The sequence below is a fragment of the Gordionus sp. m RMFG-2023 genome, chromosome 2 (genome assembly GCF_954871325.1).
Source record: "Gordionus sp. m RMFG-2023 chromosome 2, tfGorSpeb1-WG-v2, whole genome shotgun sequence".
Lineage (NCBI taxonomy): Eukaryota > Metazoa > Nematomorpha > Gordioida > Chordodea > Parachordodidae > Gordionus > Gordionus sp. m RMFG-2023.
In genome coordinates this window covers 26,623,433-26,643,252 of record NC_088776.1, presented here as the reverse complement: position 1 = coordinate 26,643,252, position 19,820 = coordinate 26,623,433, and the positions used below count along the sequence as shown (strand labels likewise).

The 19,820-nt window shown below is 27.4% G+C and overlaps 1 protein-coding gene across 2 annotated transcripts in view; it reads left to right on the top strand.

Moving 5' to 3' along the window:
- The window catches only part of LOC135925141 (protein flightless-1-like), a 102,878-nt gene that overhangs the window by 70,307 nt on the left and 12,751 nt on the right, over positions 1-19,820 (top strand). For both annotated transcript variants that reach the window (XM_065460343.1, XM_065460344.1), the window contains 4 exons: positions 908-967; positions 6,855-6,970; positions 7,082-7,217; positions 18,119-18,381. In XM_065460343.1, coding sequence (XP_065316415.1) covers positions 908-967; positions 6,855-6,970; positions 7,082-7,217; positions 18,119-18,381 — 575 coding nt within the window. The remainder of the gene's footprint in view (positions 1-907; positions 968-6,854; positions 6,971-7,081; positions 7,218-18,118; positions 18,382-19,820) is intronic.

The following is a 19,820-nucleotide window of genomic DNA, read 5'->3' as shown; positions in this document are numbered from 1 at the left end:
AGTAACAAGTAGCCCGTTACGAAAAGTCGCTAACGCGCGTTTTTTTTGAAAAGGTAACGAGTAACGGGAACGTGTTTCTTTTTTCAGATGTAACGAGTAACGGTTTCTTTTTTGTAGTAACGTTTACAGCACTAGTATTATTGGATAAAATATTATTAATATTAAACATTTAAAATTTAAAAAATTATTTTTTGTAAGTTTTATGAGAAATTTTTATTTACTTAATAAATTTTACCTAATACATAAATGAGGTATTTCTGTTTTTAAACACTTCAAACTTATTTATTATCCCACTTAATAGTCTTTGTTTTTAATATATCACCAAATTAAACACCTGCAACCCTGTACATATTTTTCACTGTAGTATTAAATAATATTGTTATATTTTGTTAAAACTTATATTTGATATTATACACTTAAATTTCAAAAGTAAATAATAAAATTTTAAACTTAATTATGAAATAAGAAATTAATTTTCGTATCCGCCTTTTTACAAACGAAGTTAAAGAATTTTATATATATGTCAAAAAATTCAAATAAAAATTTTTAGGTATAATTATGGATCTTTTTTGGAAACACAATTATAAAATTGTATTTTTAATTTTATAGATAGAAATTTTTAATAAACAAATAGGCAAAAAAAAATATTTATTCCTTTTAATTAAAAAGTAGCCAATCACTATTTTTCAAATAAAGTAGCGCCCTACTTTAATAACTCTATTCTTTTACTTATATTAAAAATATAATTTAAAAAAATGTAGCATACATTATAATTTTCTTTATAAAATTTTGTTTTTTTATTGATAGAGAGATTCTTCTAATATGGTTTCGATTTATTCTATTAGCTTATTACTCTAAACTAAACTCTTCTACAGGATAATGATTTTTTTAAATTATAAAATATTAGGAACATATTACTCGACTATATCGTTGCTCATGCGATGCAAATAGCATAATCACAGAACCGGTAAAAATATTTTATATATTATCATGCTTTCATAAAAATATCAAAGCATTTTTACTTTAAAAACCTTGAAATATTTGTTACGTTATGATTTATTTATTTGTGACTAAATTACATATCCTATTTTTCTTTTACCAATAATTGACTTTTCATTTTTTAAATTATGCTGTTTTCTTATATATTAATTGTTTTTTCATTAATACACTCTGAAATCGGTGTCATTAAAAATCATGTTATTTCATTTCTGGAAAGGTAGTGTTTTATTTAATAGGGAAGTTAGCATTTAGTGCTAAACATATAAGAGCCTGAGCATGTACTTGACAATTTATTAATATCGAATATTATAATCTATTAAATATCAAATATAAGACAAAATACTTTATGAATAAAAATAACAATATTTAATATATTTTACAAAATAGAAATCTAGACAAGTTGCATTATGCATACATAAAATTAAACTCCATTTTTTATTGAACTATTAAATATATTTATAAAAATTTTCATTAATAATATTATTTGGACTTAAAGTTATTAATATTGCATATAATTTTAAAGGCTATCAATTTGTAAACTTTTTTAAAATATTTTTTAATTTATTTAAAACGATTTCAATATATTAAAATAAGATACCATTAAACTATATCAAAATAAAATATATCCAATCTTAAACAAACATAAAGGTGACGCTGCCGCTATTTTATCATTTATTATTCAATATAATCATCTACTTCTATTTCTAATTGCATATAAACTTTGAGTTAGATCTTTCTTAAGACTTATAAAAACGAATTCTTTATAATTCAATATTGTGTTTTTGTACGCTACTTGATTCTTCTTTCTATTAATTTACCTCTTAAGTAATACATTGGCAATGTTGTAGTAAATTTACGACGTGGACTCTAACAAAAATAATAGGGGGCACGCTAAAATGGGCAAAATTCTCAAAAATTTGAGGGAATTTTTTTTTGTATCGAAGCATTTCAAAAAAAAACGTCTATATTATATAAAATAGCTATTTAAAAAGTTATATAAAAATTGAAATATATTGAAAAAAATATATATTACATAAAAAAAGAGGTAATTATTTAGAATGATTTCCACAATTATATTATTATAATGCATAAATCTGAATAGATCAAAAAAGGTGAAAAAATCAATATTCTCCATAGCCAGTTTTCGAATATTTTTAATAATACTAACCCCACTTTTACTTGAATTGGTTATCGTTTGTATACCTGTGACTCATTTTGTTCATCATCATTAACTGGAAATAGGTTTTATTATTAGACTTTCACGCAAATCCGTCATAATGATATTCATGAACGCGATCCCATTCAGCAATATTACACGTATTTTTAAACTCTTTCAGATAACGTAAGAATTTATTGCTTTCATTTTAATTATCAACATATTCCATTTATTGCGAGATTCACATCGAGCTTCAGTCAAAGTCAATTTGCTCTTTTCCATAACGAAGGTGAGGGTCTGCTGGCTAGTTATATTTTCATAAATATTCTATATCAGATAAGATAGCTAAAAAGATACTTTTAATTATTATAATTAGAATTATTGCCTATTAGGGCAATAATGAATTGATCATTGATAGTCTTCTGTTTTCCTTTAATATCACTAATTAAAATAAATAAACATGCATTTAGAAATTATAAAGGAGATTTAGAACCTAATAGTCATATCTTTTAACAATTTCGAACACGAATCGTTCGCTTTATTAATTTTTCAGTTTTAGATAAACTGGTTATTCTTGCCGGAAGCCTTAAATACAGATTGGATAATTCAAGTAGAACATCATACTTCAACACGAGATCTGATAGAATTTATCACTTTCTAATCGGGTGGACAGCCCTTTAAATTTTCCACTGTTGCTAGAATTTGCTGGATTCTCGTAGTTATTCCAAACTGCTAACATTACGACGACAGCTAGTCATCCACCGTATATCAAGTACCCTTCCAATCTTCAGCAATTGAATGCCAAATTCAAATGCTATTTGATCCAACGCCTTTTGATTTTTGTTAGACTGGCTATATATACAATATATTATGTATTAATAAAGGCTTTAAAGTGATAACTGCAGCACTTTTGCAATGGATCCCGCGCATTCTAAACGGTGATTTAATCAAAGCCAGGGTATGTTGGATATAGTGTGCAAAGGGGTGTTGCTATACTAGATTTCTCCCAAGTCATGACACTGTTCAACATCGCTAACAAAAGAAATCCAATTCTTTGCAAAATTTTTTAAGAAAACTTATTAAGAAGATTCATAGGGTATGAACAATCCCCTCTGCATGATTCCAGTTTAATCAGATCTAGAAATTTAAAAATCAGTTCGTCAAAAAAGGCCGGCTCAAATCGAGCCGTTTAACAACACTAATTTGATCTAATAATATATTTAACAAATAATAGAAATTAATATTTAATGATACTAAAAACCTTCCAGCAATGCTAATTCCTCGTTCAGAAAAAGCACTGGTTGTTGGAATTGCCAATATTTTTCTAGTTAATCTTTATCTTCGATAAATCTTTTTCATGTAGTTTCCATCAAACTAGGATATCACTTTGAAGTATATCCTCTACTTAAGAGAGATATTTAAATAAAAAGTGTAACCATTAATAATAATAAAAAAAGTAATTTAAATTAATTGTTGATAAATTGTAAACTTAAACTCAGGTTTTCGAACCGTTAAGTATAGCCGTCGGTTCGTTTCGGGTTTCAGTATAAAATTTTATAAATGTTTTGTTCCATTTCTGTTTTTTTTGAAAAAATTTATTTGAATGGCAGGCCTGACTTGGAAGGTTAGACTTGGACTGATGTAAAAAATGATTTTAACTTAGGGTTGAGTTCGGTTTATAATTTATAACGGTTCTTTTCGGTTTGTTCCGGTTTTTATAAATTTGATTTTAAAAAAAATTAATCATAAACCATATATATAAATCTGAGGAAAATCTTTTTAATATATATTTTTATAATTTCTTATTTAATTTAACCACGATAATTTAATACATATTTTTATTAAACTTAGTAATTATAAATTTGACAAATTGACAAAGGAATAAAATAACGCATAAATATAATGAAATTTATACTATTTATGTTTAAAAAGAGAATTAGAACAGATAACTAAAATATTTTCTAATATTTCAGGATTTAATTTTGTTCTCTGCGAATAGAGTAAAATTTAAAGTCTAGAAAATGCTCCTTCTACGGATACCTGCCTAGCTGGAACTGCTAGCATGGTTTTAGCTAACTTATAATGTTTTGGCATACTATTCATTACATTTTCCCAATAATTCAAAAGATTAGTATCTTTTTTTAATCTCGCTATATTATCAAATGGCCGAATTATATATTCTATTTCTATACATTTATTATAATTTTCTATGCCCTCATAATTATTCTTATTAAGGCTTAATAAATCTTCAAAATCATCATTAAATTATCTTTCGAATGTGAAGGCATATTATCAAAAATTTCAATGTTCGGATTATTTAAATTTTGTATTAAGTTCAAAGTTTTAGAAAGATGTTTTTTGGCCATCTCTTTTTCTTCAAATGTTAAAATTACATTATATCTTGGGTCGAGATATATAGCTGAGCAAAAAACGTCATTTTTCAAATTTATTTCTCGTGCTTTTATCGTAGAAACTAAAAGTATGGCAAATGGAGTGTCTACTTTGCTCGTTTACATGATACATTTGATCCACGTAGCATAAAAATCGCCGATTGTTAAGTATATATTTTGTCAAAATATAAGCTGGATATAAAGGTTTTATTATATCGCTAATTATTTTCCATTCATTATCTGAACATTTTTCGCGATCATTGCTTTGGAGCAATATTTCTTGGCAGACAAAAATTTTTTAACTCTAGTAGTCTTCCATCTTGCGCAACAATTTATTAGTGGTTTTTTTCAAATTTAATTTGGAATAGCCAATTGACTGGTAATTTGCCAAATCTCTATTAATTGAGTATTTAAAGTAAAAGCAATAAACTTGGTATTGATTGATATGTAGATAATATAAAAAATTTTAATTTGAAAATAAATCACGAATTTAAAAATTGCCCCCAAGGTAAAATCTAAAATTTAGGTTAATAATTTAAAATTAATTTTCACTCTTTATATTTTCTTGATAACGATTCGGTTACGGTTCAGAGAATTACAACGGTTCATCCCGGTTTGGCGGTTCGGTTCTAAACCCTGCTTAAACTAAACTAAGTAGCCTAAAATCTTGCTAAATTATACAAAAACTCGTTACCTTAAGATTTAAATATTTTTTTATGTCATTTCCTCATCTGTAACAGCCTTATCTACCCATCTGTTGTTTAATTTTAACGTTGATGATATCTATTTCAAACATTGCATTTATAATCTTAAGTGAATTCTCTTTGCTTTTAAGGAAATGGGTAAAATCTGTTTTTCATTCACGTTGATGTTAAATTCTTCCATGCAAATCAAATCCAACATGTTTTCTATTTATTTTTGCCTAATTAATTTCTTCTAAAGACAACTTCCTTCAGTTATCGATACTTTGGTATTAAAAATGTTGAATATCTGAGAGCATATTTTTTTAATGTTTACTCAAAGGATTTCAAATAACAAATAAAAGTTGTAAATTTTTTAGCCCACTTCCGTTCTTTAAAAAAATTTAACCCGCCCGCCCACTTAGATGGGCGGGGCTAAAAACCCATCCAATGTAGACCTCTAATATGCAGTCCTTGTGTAGAAGCAGGGATGCAGCTAATAGACGGCTAGTCAAAACGGATACAATGACATTCTCCTATTTCTATTGAATATTATTTTTTAAGAACCTGCTAAAATAATAGGTAGGGATAGTTTTTAAATTAAAAATGTACAATTATATTAATATACTACCATTTTGTTTATAAAATATTTTGTTTATTTCATGTTAAAATATTAATTATATGCTAAAATACCATATTAAATTTTTTTTTTTAATTTTTTGAAAGGGCACGCTGGGCCTTCTACTTTGAAAATTTCGCGGATTCCTGTATACTGAGACATGACACTCAGAGTTTTTGAGATGTTACTACAAAAAATACCAGTCATTAATATTTAGAACTGGTTTTTGAAAATTTTGATTATTGAATGTTTCAAATTGATTTATAATAAAAATCTTAAATATAGTCATATTATGATTTATTTTTAATACTATTTACAAAAATTCCAGTAAAATTTTTAATTAATATTAAAACTTATTGATAATTTATTTAAGCTTATAAATGTCGAAAATATCAAATCTTAATAAAATATTTGAGTGAGATATTTTACTAATAAAATGGGGGTAGGCCTACCGAATCACGAGATAATTCCCCGAAAAAACTAATTTTTTTAAAAATAATTATCAAAAATACTCCCCCCCCCCTCCTTAGAAAAAACGAGGGTTTTCCCAAGGAAATTATCTTCCATGACGCTTATTTATTATATTAATATAATCTCAAAATTTTATTACAATTATATATTAATATAACAAAATTAAAATTATATAACTAATTTTATGTTTATAAAATTAAGATTAAAATTTTGATAAAAATATAATACGAAAAGTTATAAAAGTAAAAAAATAAACTAATTGAATATGTTATAAATTTTTTATTAAAAGTTTGTTGCTCAAAAATATAAATAAAAATATGGGTTGGGTTTGTAACGAAAAAAGTGAATTTATATGGCTTTATTAATTTCATTGGCAAATACAATATTTTTAAAAATAGGTATATTCATCTCTCTTTTTTATATAAGACCATTTCCAAACAGTGATTTTTATTAACAATTAAATGCCCGTTCTGTTTGGATGTGGCCTAAGACAAAGAAGGCGCAATTAATTTGTGAATAATTTATCGTTATTATTTCAGGTTCCATTGATGACCTCCTCATTAAACTCGGAAAACACTTATTTATTGGATACTCCAAACTCCCTTATTGTATGGCAAGGAAATAAGTGCAAATCTGTGAATGCAAGCAAAGCTAGGTTAAACCCTATATTTTTATCTCAAAATTATTGTCAGGACGGTCATAATAAGTTCTAATATATAGCAAAGCTTATGATAATATCTCATATCGATATTAATATTATTTTTAGATTATTAGCGGAAAAAATAAATAATGTTGAAAGAAAGAAAACTTGCATCCCAATACAATTTAAAGAGGGCAAAGAACCAAATAGCTTTTGGGATTATCTAACTGCAGATCATCAAATAATTGATATTCATACTCCGGTATTTGGCGGTATTTTATTTTACCTATACAATTAGTTCACATGTGATATGTATGATCGTCAGTGGCCTATCTAAAGGGTCCATTTTGGGGATGAGACATGAACCGAAGAAAACAAATACAAATGTTGCAAAAAATATGCAGATTTTACAATTCCCTATCACATAATTTTATTTATAACTTTTTTTACACATCATTCTTAGTCCCTTTTATTTTTATCAGCACTTAAATCATTCTTATATTATTTCCTCTTTTGGTGATTAATGTAAGTTCGCATTACATTTTCATACTGGGCCACTCTCATTTAATTGTATCCTGGTTATTTCTTATTTTTCTATTAAACAGTGCACTGGGTCCCCTAACGAGAAAATAAAATTCTTAAATTATGTTTTTTTAAATTATCTTTATATATATCAGAGACCTGCAGAGGTACCATTGGCCTGGCTGGCTCTGATTTTTTTAAAAAATATTTTTTTAGGCCCTATCTGGGTATTTAAAAAATTAAACACGGGCTTAGGACAGGGCCTGCAAGTCTCTGATACACATTATAAAATATTTATATTTTGTTGAAAATAAGACTATTAATAGTATTAATTATATAACCCAACGTCGTTAATGCTCGGCCATGCAGAAGCGTATTGGAGGACCTCAGAGCTCTCCCACAAAAAACCACATTGGACCTCTATATATTTTTTTAAGAATAATGATTTTCCATAGATACAATTCATAACTCATGGCCAAGCCCCCCTACCCAAAAAAAATTCCCCAGCCCCCATATCTGGACTCCAAATTTGTTTCTAATGACTTATAAAAAAAACCCAAATAGTTGGACCCCCAAATTAATTACCTCTTCCCCCTAATTGAAACTTCAAAGAAGACAATATTTCGTAAATGAATGAAAACTATTTTTTAAAATCATTATGAACAAACCTGAGGAGACCGGGGAAGATTAGGATTCTTTTTATTCAAACCGTTCTATATGATTTTTTAACAATCTATTTTTTCTCATTATGGTATATTTTGAACCTCTAGGATTTTTAATTGTCTTTATATTACCATAATATACCTTTTTAAAAATTATTTCTAAATATTCCTTTTTATCAGATGTAGTTTTCCGGAGGCCATTAGAATTGTAATTTATATTAAAAAAGGTTAAAAAGTATTTATATGGCTGAGATAAAAGGCAGACAATATAATTTACAAAATCATGAAAATATTGAAGGTGGCCAAGTATTTTTTAACTATAAAAATGAAACATTGGTTTGAATGTATTTCATTGATTACTTCCAGATTATCAAAATAAAGAAACGACAGATGCAATTTTTGTGGTGAGACAAATACCGGAGAAGTATCTTGCGAAGGGAAAGAAACTGTATTATGCCTTTGTTGATTTGGAGAAAGCATTTGACAGGGTGCCGTGCGAGGTTACTAGATGGGCCTTGAGAAATCAGCAGTGGAGGAATGGTTGGTAGTGGCAGTGATGGCAATGTATCTGGGAGCACAAACTGCAGTACAGACGGATAATGGAGATAGTGAAAGGTTTGAAGTGAAGGTAGGACTTCATCAAGGATCCGTCCTGAGTCCATTATTATTTATCTTAGTAATGGATGTGGTGGCTAGAGAAATGCGTGAAGGACTTCCCTGGGAGCTATTATATGCAGATGGCCTTGTATTAATGGCAAACAGTGAGGGAGAATTGAGGCTACAGAAGCAAAGGACCTGAAAATGAATGCAGCACAGACAACGGTGATTATTGGTGGGGAAAATCTAAAGATGGAGGAATCCAGTAAGTGGCCTTGTGGTGTATGCGGGAAAGGAGTTGCTAGAAATTCAATCCAATGCACCAGATGCCACGAATAGGTGCATAATAGATGTAGTGGGGAAAAGGGAAGTCTGATGTTAGCAAGAATGACCTGTATGTAGAACGTGCATAAAAGAGGTACATAAAAATGATAACGTAGAAAATGGTGGTTTGGATATTGGCAATGGATTAACCCTAGGAAAAGTGGAGAAGTTTTGTTATTTAGGTGATATGCTAAACGCAGATGGTGGTGTAGATTCTGCCGTTGTTGCAAGGTCAGACAAGCATGGAAGAAGTTCAGAGAGATGTCATCTATTCTAACAAATAGTCTCTGAAGTTAAAAGGGAAAGTTTACGTAAGCTGTGTGAGGAATTGTTTAGTTTATGGCGGCGAAACATGGGCTATGAAAGCGACTCACCAAGCCAATTTAGAAAGAACAGAGATGAGGATGATTAGATGGATGTGTGGGGTATCTCTGAGAGAAAGAAAAACTAGCAAGGAATTGCGGGCTAGATTGGATATAGAAATAATTGGAGTGGTAATGCGACGAAATAGACTAAACTGGTTAGGGCATTTGGAACATATGACAAAAGATGACTGGGTAAAGAGGTGCATCTTGATGGAAGTAGGAGGATCAAGACCTAGACCAAGATGACGTGGACAAATGTAACAATGGCGGATATGAGAAGCATGAATCTTCAAATATTGATGCTCAGAACCGTCAATAATTGAAAAAAAAATCAGAATGAAAACTGGCCTACCTGGGTAAACCTGGAAATCGCCATAAAACGGAGAAGAAGAAGAAGGCTATAGAATATTTTTTTAAAGTAATGATATATTAATACATTTTTTATATTTTATTTAAGTATGAATATTGGTGACGGAGAATTAATGATGTAGGTAGTATATACTATATATTTATCAGAGACCCTAGCGAACCGAACCTTTATAACGGGGCGAACCCTATAATTTTCCGAACCATATGGTAAGGGTCAAAGTTAATTTGAGCAGGACGTGGCAGAATATCTGCATCATAACGGGAAATTTAATAATCTAAATTGTATAAATGAAAAAAAGTATATTGCCAACAAGTTTTTGAAAGGCAGCTATTTTATTTATGCTATAATAATCTTTTGGAAGCGGAAATATAATGTAAAACAACTCATAACTACAAAACCTAATAATAGTATATAAGAAATAAACCAAAATATTCTTTGACATTCATTTATATAGATATAAAATCGAGATATTTTCTATTTAAGAATCCTTATTTTTTCTGATTAGTTAGCTCTCTTTTAAGGATTTGCGGTATGTTTTTTTAGCCTATCTTTTTTTTATCCTTCCATCAGGATAAAATTTATCCTTGGCTTGATCTAGATTTATATTTTGTGGCATTCCTTTAAAATGTAATCATAATAAAATTTTCCCACTCATAAAATCCCACACTATTTGGGAATTTCATTGCTTTTTGAAGACAACCATGATGCATATTTCTGATTGAGTTTGAATGACCATATTCCAAACATGAACGTTAAATTTGATTAGTTACTAAATATGGTATTATATACACCTCTTCAAATTATCCTCAGTTTAGTCTTCTTTTGAAGAGTAGTCAAGTAAAATAGACTGAGTTGGCTTATACAAGTTGAACGAAACATGATTGGGTACGATGGATTTGATCACTGCATCGAAGAAAACCAAACATGACATGGATAAAAGTGATAACCGAAGGCTTATAATGGGTCTTACAAATAGCGATGTCCAGGCCGTAAAAAGTAGAGAACGCAGACAAATAACGATAGAAAAAGAATTTTTAAAAAATTGTCAGTTTTTTATACCATTTTTAGTATAAAATATTTTCTCTTACTATATAAATATTGAACTAGCATCTTTACAATATTACTAAATATAATGTATTGTAATCAGTATTATATATTTGTTCAATATTCCTCGTTGACAATGAATAAAAAATACCCCAATCAAGCAAATATGTCGCAATAGAGTACGAAGGGGCTCTCCATCATATAGTTGCCTGATTTTGTTATCTTAGATTGCCAAGGATATCGGCGCTGACTGTTTTCAATAACCCACTAGGGTAGGTCTGAAGGTTTCCCCTCACCTCTTTCGATTGAGGTTTACGCCACTGATGATCGTCATATTTCGGAATATATAATTTGGATTATATTGTACTTAAGATTGATTAATATAACATAACTAGAAGGTATATATGTTTTAACCTTCGCCTTTAGTAAAACGAATATAAGTTAGTATATATTATAAATTTTAAAGTTTTGCCTATATATATATATCTAGAGCTATAGGCCGGTAATCATCGTCCAAAATAGGGTTAGCTAGTGTATTAATCGACTGATTTGAATCAACTTAGTTTAAAACTGGAGCCAAGTTTTTGGAAAATGACCCAAAACTGACTCGGTTTTTAAACACAAGTTCTTAACTCGAGTTGTAAACTTGAGTAGACTAGAGGACGAGTTTCAAATGAGTATTGTATATTATTAACAACATCAAAGTAATTAAATAAATTTTAAACTAAATATATTCTTTACCAATTGTTCCTTCTGTTATTAATCTTCAAATATTGTATATTTAAACATCACACTACCAATTTAACTCGTGATATTGTCCGTATTTTTGTGAAAACGCCTGTTTATCTCTCATAAATTCTGTTTTTTGTAAATTTTTGTTTTATTTGATAAAAAAAATCTATATTTTTTGTTAAAACTTTTTAGTTAGCATAAGCGTTGCCTAGGGCGATGGGTGGGGGTCAAGGATCCCCCCGTCGGAAATATTATATTATCGTGATATCATTTAAAGCTAATTAATAATAATTTTATCCCTATATATCCACCACCTCCTCCCAAAATTTCGAAAATCTAGCCCGTTATTAGATCTTGTTACAATTTTTGACAAATAAATAGCCTGCTACATCAATATTCTCAAACTTAAAATTTTATTATATTTACCCCATTTTTAGCAATATTTTTTAGAACAATATATTTTAAATATTGCTATGAATAATCTATAGGAGATATATATACCAAGATTCCAAATTTTTAGCCATTTAAAACCTGTCCCATAACATGAGTTCAAGCAAGCGAGTTTCGATAATTTTTATTAAATTATCTTCAAGTGCTATTATTAATATTAAATCTCTACTAATATTATTTATCAGGCGCGTAGCCATGTAAATCACAATAAAATATAAAATTAAAAATTTTATAAAAAACAGCATGATATATAAATCTATATTAAAATAACATTTAAATGAAATTAAAAAAGTATAAAAAGTATAAAAAAATTAAGTAAACAATTTAAAAAAAGACAAAGTTAATCAAAATATCATTTATAAATGAAAATTTTTATCTTCTTTGCGATTTTTCCAATTTTTTCTATATTGTAGATTATATCTCGATGAGTAAAGCTAGTCTATTTAATCAATTTTAAGGAGTCTTAATTTTGATAGTCTCATTTGTGCTTTACAATAAATTTAATAATTTGGAAAACTTCTAAAAATTATTTTAAAATATTCAATGCTTCCACTGTATTTCTTTGAGGAACCAAAATTCTGAAATAATTGGCCTTCAGACACATTTATATCCTACGAATAAATAATAACTAAATATTTAATTTTTCAATATCAAGATTTGATATATCCTCAGATCATAGGGAGTTATAAGATATAGTATTTGTAAATTGGATAGAGCTATTTTGATAAATCACAAATCCATTGATTTGAGTCAAAATTAGATCCAAAAATGGAATAAATACAGTTATTTTAAAATAATCCACAATTGTGTCCATGTTAATATTGGAACGATTGGTTTATCGGTGAAAGTCGAGGCTTATGAATCTCAATATCATGAAAAATTTAAATCTCGAGAAATTCCTGGTCGATATTATTTTTTGGTTTTCTAAGTTGTAATATAATTATTCGCGATTCTCATGACTTCAGCTAAATCCATTTTTTTTTGTAAATATTGCATAAATTATAGTGTAATAAATAATTTATTAATACATTCCAATGAAAAAAATCAGCAGTCATATTAAATCTCATAATATATCCTCTTCGAATAAAATATCTGTTTCATGTGATTTTGATATTTCTCCAAGGACACAAAATTGGCTCTTCTATATCCCAAAAATGCTGTAACTGTTTGATGTCGAAGGCTCCCTCTTGTCGCGCAGTCTTTTTTAGTTTCTTTTTTCCGGTAGCACAAGAAGTCTCGGAAATAATTATATTTAGAAAATATCTGAACATTTTATACACTCTAGTAGAGGTGGGCGCGGGCCGTGAAATTACGCGTGACCCATCGTGTCACGGTGGGTCACGGCGTGAGTGTAAATAAATTTTTAATTCCAAGGCGTGACTGGGCGTGACGGGTCTTCCGAAAATTTTCCCCGGGCGTGATCGGGCGTGAACATAAATTTCCCGTGAATCACGGAAATTTTTATTTTAAAATTGTTTTTTTATAAATATAAATTTGCAATTTTTTAATTATATTATATATTTTCCTATTAATTTAGTTCCTCTTTAAAAAAAGAATAATTTATGAAAACTAAAAATCTTCCGCATTTTATAAACAACATCTTTCATTTCGTTAGTTCTATTTTCTTTTTTATGTTTAGGTGTTTTTTATCGCGAGAATTTATGCTAAATTTTGCTTAAACATTTTACAGAAAAGTCAGTTATATTTTATTTGTAAAGATCTTCAATCTTTAAATGCAACAGAAAGTGAAGGATTTTACAAGCTAGGCCAAGAGATAAATGTTGGTGTTACATATGGATAACAAAATATAAAAGTTGTGGACCGGAAAACTCACGAATACTATAAAAATATACCATAAAATAAAATTTAAGATTAAAAGCATGATCAATAATAATTACTTGTCCATAATCACTGATATTTGACGGATGACTATAAAAATCTAAGTTTTTTAACCATTAAAGGACATATTATCTTTAAGGATTTTAAATTAAAACATTTGTTTTGGCCACAAAGGCAATGGATAAAAAAACGTCAAAATTAAAAGTGCAGTCAATTCAATTTTAGGAGAATATACAGAAGTAGAAAATTACTTAAAAAAATGTATAGTTGTGACTTGTGAGTGATAACGGAGCAAATCTTATAAGTGCATTCAAAGATGACGAAACGCTAGCATGTATATGCCATATACAAATAATATTATACATTATGTTTTTTGACAATTGTTTAATTGAAATAGTCTTAAATATAAATGGTGTAAAAAAAATAGTACTATATTTCAAACAATCTACAGTTAATAGCAAACTAAACCACACCCTTAAACAAGATGTAACACCGAGAATAACGAGATGGAATGTATATATCATGATGCAGAGTTTCTTAAAATCATATTCTGAAATACAGGCGTACTTGTTTAGCAAGCAAGAATTAAATAGATTAGCCATAATTGATATCAACATCGCGAGTTAGATAAATTTTTATCAATATTTAAAGAATGCTCGGATAATCTGAGAGCAGATTCTCGTCCCACAATAAATGAAGTTTGTCTGTGGAAACAAAAATTATTAAAATTTTGTTAACCTTCTGAACGTGATACAATAATAATCAAAACCTCAAAATACAGAACAAGATTTCTTTTAAAAGATTATTATGCAGCCACTACATAAGGTAGGCTTAATTCTACATCCGAATTTAAAGAAGAAAATGATATATATAAAATAAACTTAAAAATGCTAAATGATATAAAATTAGATGATATGCAAAAGTCAATGCCAACTATCATTTATAGCTTTCCTAACTTATCCTAAACTCATAAAAAACCGTATATTCTAAATGGTCAATACCAACTATCACTTTTCTAATTCATCCTACACTCATTAGAGAATTTTTACATGATTCTGATGAAGCATCAACATCATCGATGAAGGCTGTGAGGATGAACTTAAAAGATTCATATAAGATAAATAACAAAACAATATTTGAAGTTTTGGAAGCAGGAATATTTATTTCCTTTTTTGAGAAAATTATCGAGTAAAATTTTGTCAGCTGCAAGTTTGGCTTCTAGTGAAAGGTTATTTTCTATAGCCAATCTCTTATTAGAGGAAGTGCGTATACAATTGAAATAAAAAAAGATGGACATTCTTCTTTTTCTAAATAGATTTCGATTTATAGATTATATTTATTTTTTGTTATTAATGTGGATTATGAAATTAGAAAAATAAATAGAATGAATTCAAAAAAGTGTAAAATTATAGCAATAGTTTTGAAAAATTTAAAAACACCGTGAATTTTCGGGCGTGACGTGCGTGAATCAAAATATTGCTTGTCGTGAGCGGGCGGGTCGGGTCAGAAATTCTTTAGTGGTAAGCGTGAATGGGCGTGAATTTTATTTATTGCCACCGTGAGCGGGCGGGCCATAAATAAAAAATTAGGCCCGCGCCCACCTCTACACTCTAGAAATTTTAGCATAGTTATTAATAGAAATTAAATAGAATTTTTTTGGTTGATAAAATTTTCTTATATTCATCAGTGTTTAAGGTTTATGTAAGAAAATAAACTGTTTTCGCGAGATAAAATATTAATTTATAAGAAATAAACATTAAATTAATAGGCATATTTCTTTTTCATTATAACATTTTTTTAGCATTAAAAATAAATAATATATCGTCGGTCTAGAATTGGAGTGCTCCACTTGCGCAAATGTTTAAAATGAGAAAATCAACAATAAGATTTAAAATCAAATATTGGAAAAATTTATTGATCAATTTATTTAAAATTTTTTGCTTAAAATATTTAAATATAAAATTTATTTGATAATATCAAAATGCAAATGAAGCAAATATAACGCTTTATGATTCTATATATGTTCAAAATGCTCCATAAAAACTTTAAATCATCGAAATTAACACTATATCTTATTTTTTTAAATTTATTTAATTAATGATAATTCAGCACATTTTTTAGAATATAAATCATTAAGTATTTTATAATTGAGACTTCCCTCAAACTACTCCTTAGAAGAATCTTTTTGCCTGTAATGTGTATAGACACTTGGAATGGTGTTTATATCAATGATAAAATCTTTAACTCCATCACAAAAACTTTTTTGTATTTTTACCTTTTCTAGGAACCAAATAAGTTCCAGTATTTTGGTATAAATTTTTAAAGAAATAACTAATGTTTATTACTGATGTCAAGTGTTTGTAAAAAAATTATCTGCAAACTCTACTTTTAACATTATCCACTTCAAAAAAATATAAGTATGAACAGTATTTATAATTTAAAAAAATTTTTTGTCCTTCTCTAACATGGAGTCCGAGCAATAAATTTACTATAGAAGCTTCATCAGCTAAGCTCCAAAAAGCCTCATGTTACTCTGATCAGCATAAGTTTTCTTATGACCTGAAATATACATTTATTCGTATGATCTTCATGAACAATCCTAACTCTTTTTATATAACCTTTAATATTAATATAGGTCACCTATTTCTCTTAATCATTTTCTTTCATTGGCTTTACTTCTAGAAGTTGAAGGACTATGTAAGGTTTATAATAATAAGAGTAATTGTATGTAAAATTTAAATTCAATTTTTATATCTTTATTTAATGAGCAAGTAATGCTTAATAAAAAAAATTTGAAATTTTACATAATTAAATATAAATTCAATTTTATGTAATCTTTTTTTAAATTATGAGCAAGTAGATTATTAAAAAATTGTGATGAATTTTACATACAAATTATTTAATTTAAATTCAATTTTTATATCTTTATTTAAAGATTACACATGAAAACATATTAAGACTAAAAAATAATAAAAAATTTACTCAAAATAATTTAGAAATAGATCTGGAATGAAAATATTTTACTATTCAATATGGAAAGCAAAAAATTAGAAAAGGTGGAAAATACATCACGTGATTAAATATGATAATAGGATAGGCCATGCATATGAAGCAAAAATTACATCGTTATATGCAAATAGCACAAATGAATATTTTTTAATCTAGTTTTTATTTATATATATTGGAAAGTTATTATCCACGTCTAACTCAAAATTTTGAAAATGTCGAGTGGGGTACTCCAATTCTAGACTTATTAATGCAAGCTATATAAGCTAAAGGCTGCATGATTCGAAAATTTAAAAATTAATATTGAAAAAAAAGGGTAAATAATGTTATCGAGTTACATTTATATAAAATTTATTCTTTACTTATTTTTTTGGTTTGTTATTTTTATCTGTTATCTTACTGTGAGTAATAAATTTTGCTTGTCAATATATTTAAAATATGACGAAAAAAAATAAGAAAATTAATTACAAAGAAAAATGTTATATTCTGTTATATATAAATTTTTTAAGCATAACTATTAAAAAGTATCTGTATCTTTTGTCAAGAAAATGTAAAAGATTCTTTTCAGAATAAAGGACCTTAGATACAGATGCAAGTATCTTATTAAAATTACAATAGATATTGGTTCAAGAGATAAAAATTTCTTGTGTCTTAGATACAAGTATTTCGCGATATTTTTAAAAGATCAGAACGAATTTTGTTGTTAATAATAATGTATACAAATTAAAATGCTCGTTCTCTAGTCGAATCAAGTGCATCACTTGAGTTAGTCGACTAACGATTACAGCATCTGATTCGGAGTAGCATGAACTCGACTTTTTAATACTAGGGATAGCTCAAAATTATTATTTCTTGTTTTAGTGGAAATGCTTGTACACATAACAATTTGTTTAAAAATAATATCTTTACGAGAATTTTAAAGGCTACAAGATTATATTAAATTTGTAACTTTCAATTAAATATTTTTCGAGTAAATGAAAATGCCCGCATTAGACTTAACCGAATATATTTGAGCTAGAGCTTTTAAATTTTGATTTATATAAATTTTCAGATTATTCACCATAACAAGTTTCATTCATTTGTAAAAAAATATTATGAAAATCTCATTTTATTGGTCCATCTGTAATGGAATGACTTATTTTTTATTTTTCTATTATAAATTTATTTTAAAATATGATTCGTGTTTTGTATTGTTTTAACAATTGTAAAACTTTCTCGAAATATTAATGTATTTTTTTGGACAATACCGAAGATGAAATTAGAATTGGTCGTTAAAAAACCCCAACACATACTTTACAAAGTGGGTTTAGGTATGGGTTACCTTGAATTAACCCAAGTTAGAATACCACTAAAGGACAAACGGTTAAAGAAATCATTTTTAGATAGCAAAGGAGTCTATATTTTGGATTCATATTCTTGCGACGTTTTTATATGGGTTGGTAAAAAAGCTAACAGATTGGTTCGAACAGCTGCTTTCAAGTTAGCCAAGGAAGTCATCTACGATTTTGAGCGCAGGTAGATTTTATTTATTTATATCTTATTTATAATTTTTTTATATTGATACCATGACCAGTGGATTAAAATTTGTGTTAACGAAGATTAAAAATAATAATCAGAGATGTGCCTATACCACTTTTTGCCTAAACTGTCGGATATCGACAAATATCTGGTACCAATATTTATATAAAAAAATTAACTGGAAAACGAACAGAATAACTTATCCATATATTTAAATTCATTATTTTTTTTTAAAATAAATATTGTAAAAATAATCATGAAATGAAATAAAAATTTGAATCTGAGATTCTCTTTCTTTTCGGGTTGTGATTAGTTTCTTTTCTTACAAAGGCACCAGGGTAATTCCATAACTAATTCAAAATAACATGATTTCGGACGACCATTTTTAAAATGGATAAGATTTGGCATGAAGGCTAAATAGATTGTATATTTTATACAATTGAAAATGTTAATGCCCTACCTCAAATATATTCCGATTATAGGCCTTAAAAATTTGATGAGGCCTTTTCCTCTTTTAAAATACTTAAAATATATTTGGTCTAAAATAACAAATTTTATATCATTGTGTAGCCCTTAAAATTCTCCTTAAGAAAATGCAAAAATTATTTTAAAAATATCTTCAATGTCGTTTCCGGGAAAATATAAAAAAAAATTTTAAAGTGCTCCATTTAAAATGATGAAATTTTTAATAAAAATATTAATGGAGAAAATAAGAATTTAAATTTTATTTAGTTTTTTATAATTTTAGGTATAGAAAAATTAAGAATAAATGGCGTTTGAAACAATGAAACTCATCATATACATTTATTACCAATATATTTAAATATTTAAGTAAGAAAATATTAATGGAGAAAATAAGAATCTAAATTTTATTTAGTTTTTATAATTTTGGGAATAAATAAATTAGTTATAGATGGCGCTATTTTTAGAAGTTAATTATAATGTATTTTATAAATTAAACATACATATTTTTGCATCCTAGTAAAAAATATATTATAATTATCTTTATATATATAGCGCCCCTATGATTGTCTTAAAATTATAAAATCTAAATAAAATTTTAATTCTTATTTTTTCCATTCATATTTTTAACTAATCCATTAATATCTATACTTAAATATACAAATATATTGGTAATAAACACATTTCATGAGTTTCAAACATTTAAAATGGGGCACTTTAAATAATTTTTTTGTTTTACCGGAAATACAACCACACTGAAGATATTTTCAAAACAATTTTTGCATTTTCTTAAGGAGAGTTTTAAGGGCTACAAAATGATATAAAATTTGTTTATTTTAAGATTCATTAAATGAGGAGGCCCATAACTTGGGATATATTTGAACTAGGGCATTAAAATTTGGATGTATAAAGTATACAATCAATTTAACCTTTAAGCCAAGTTTCGTTCATTTTAAAAATGGTCGTCCGAATCA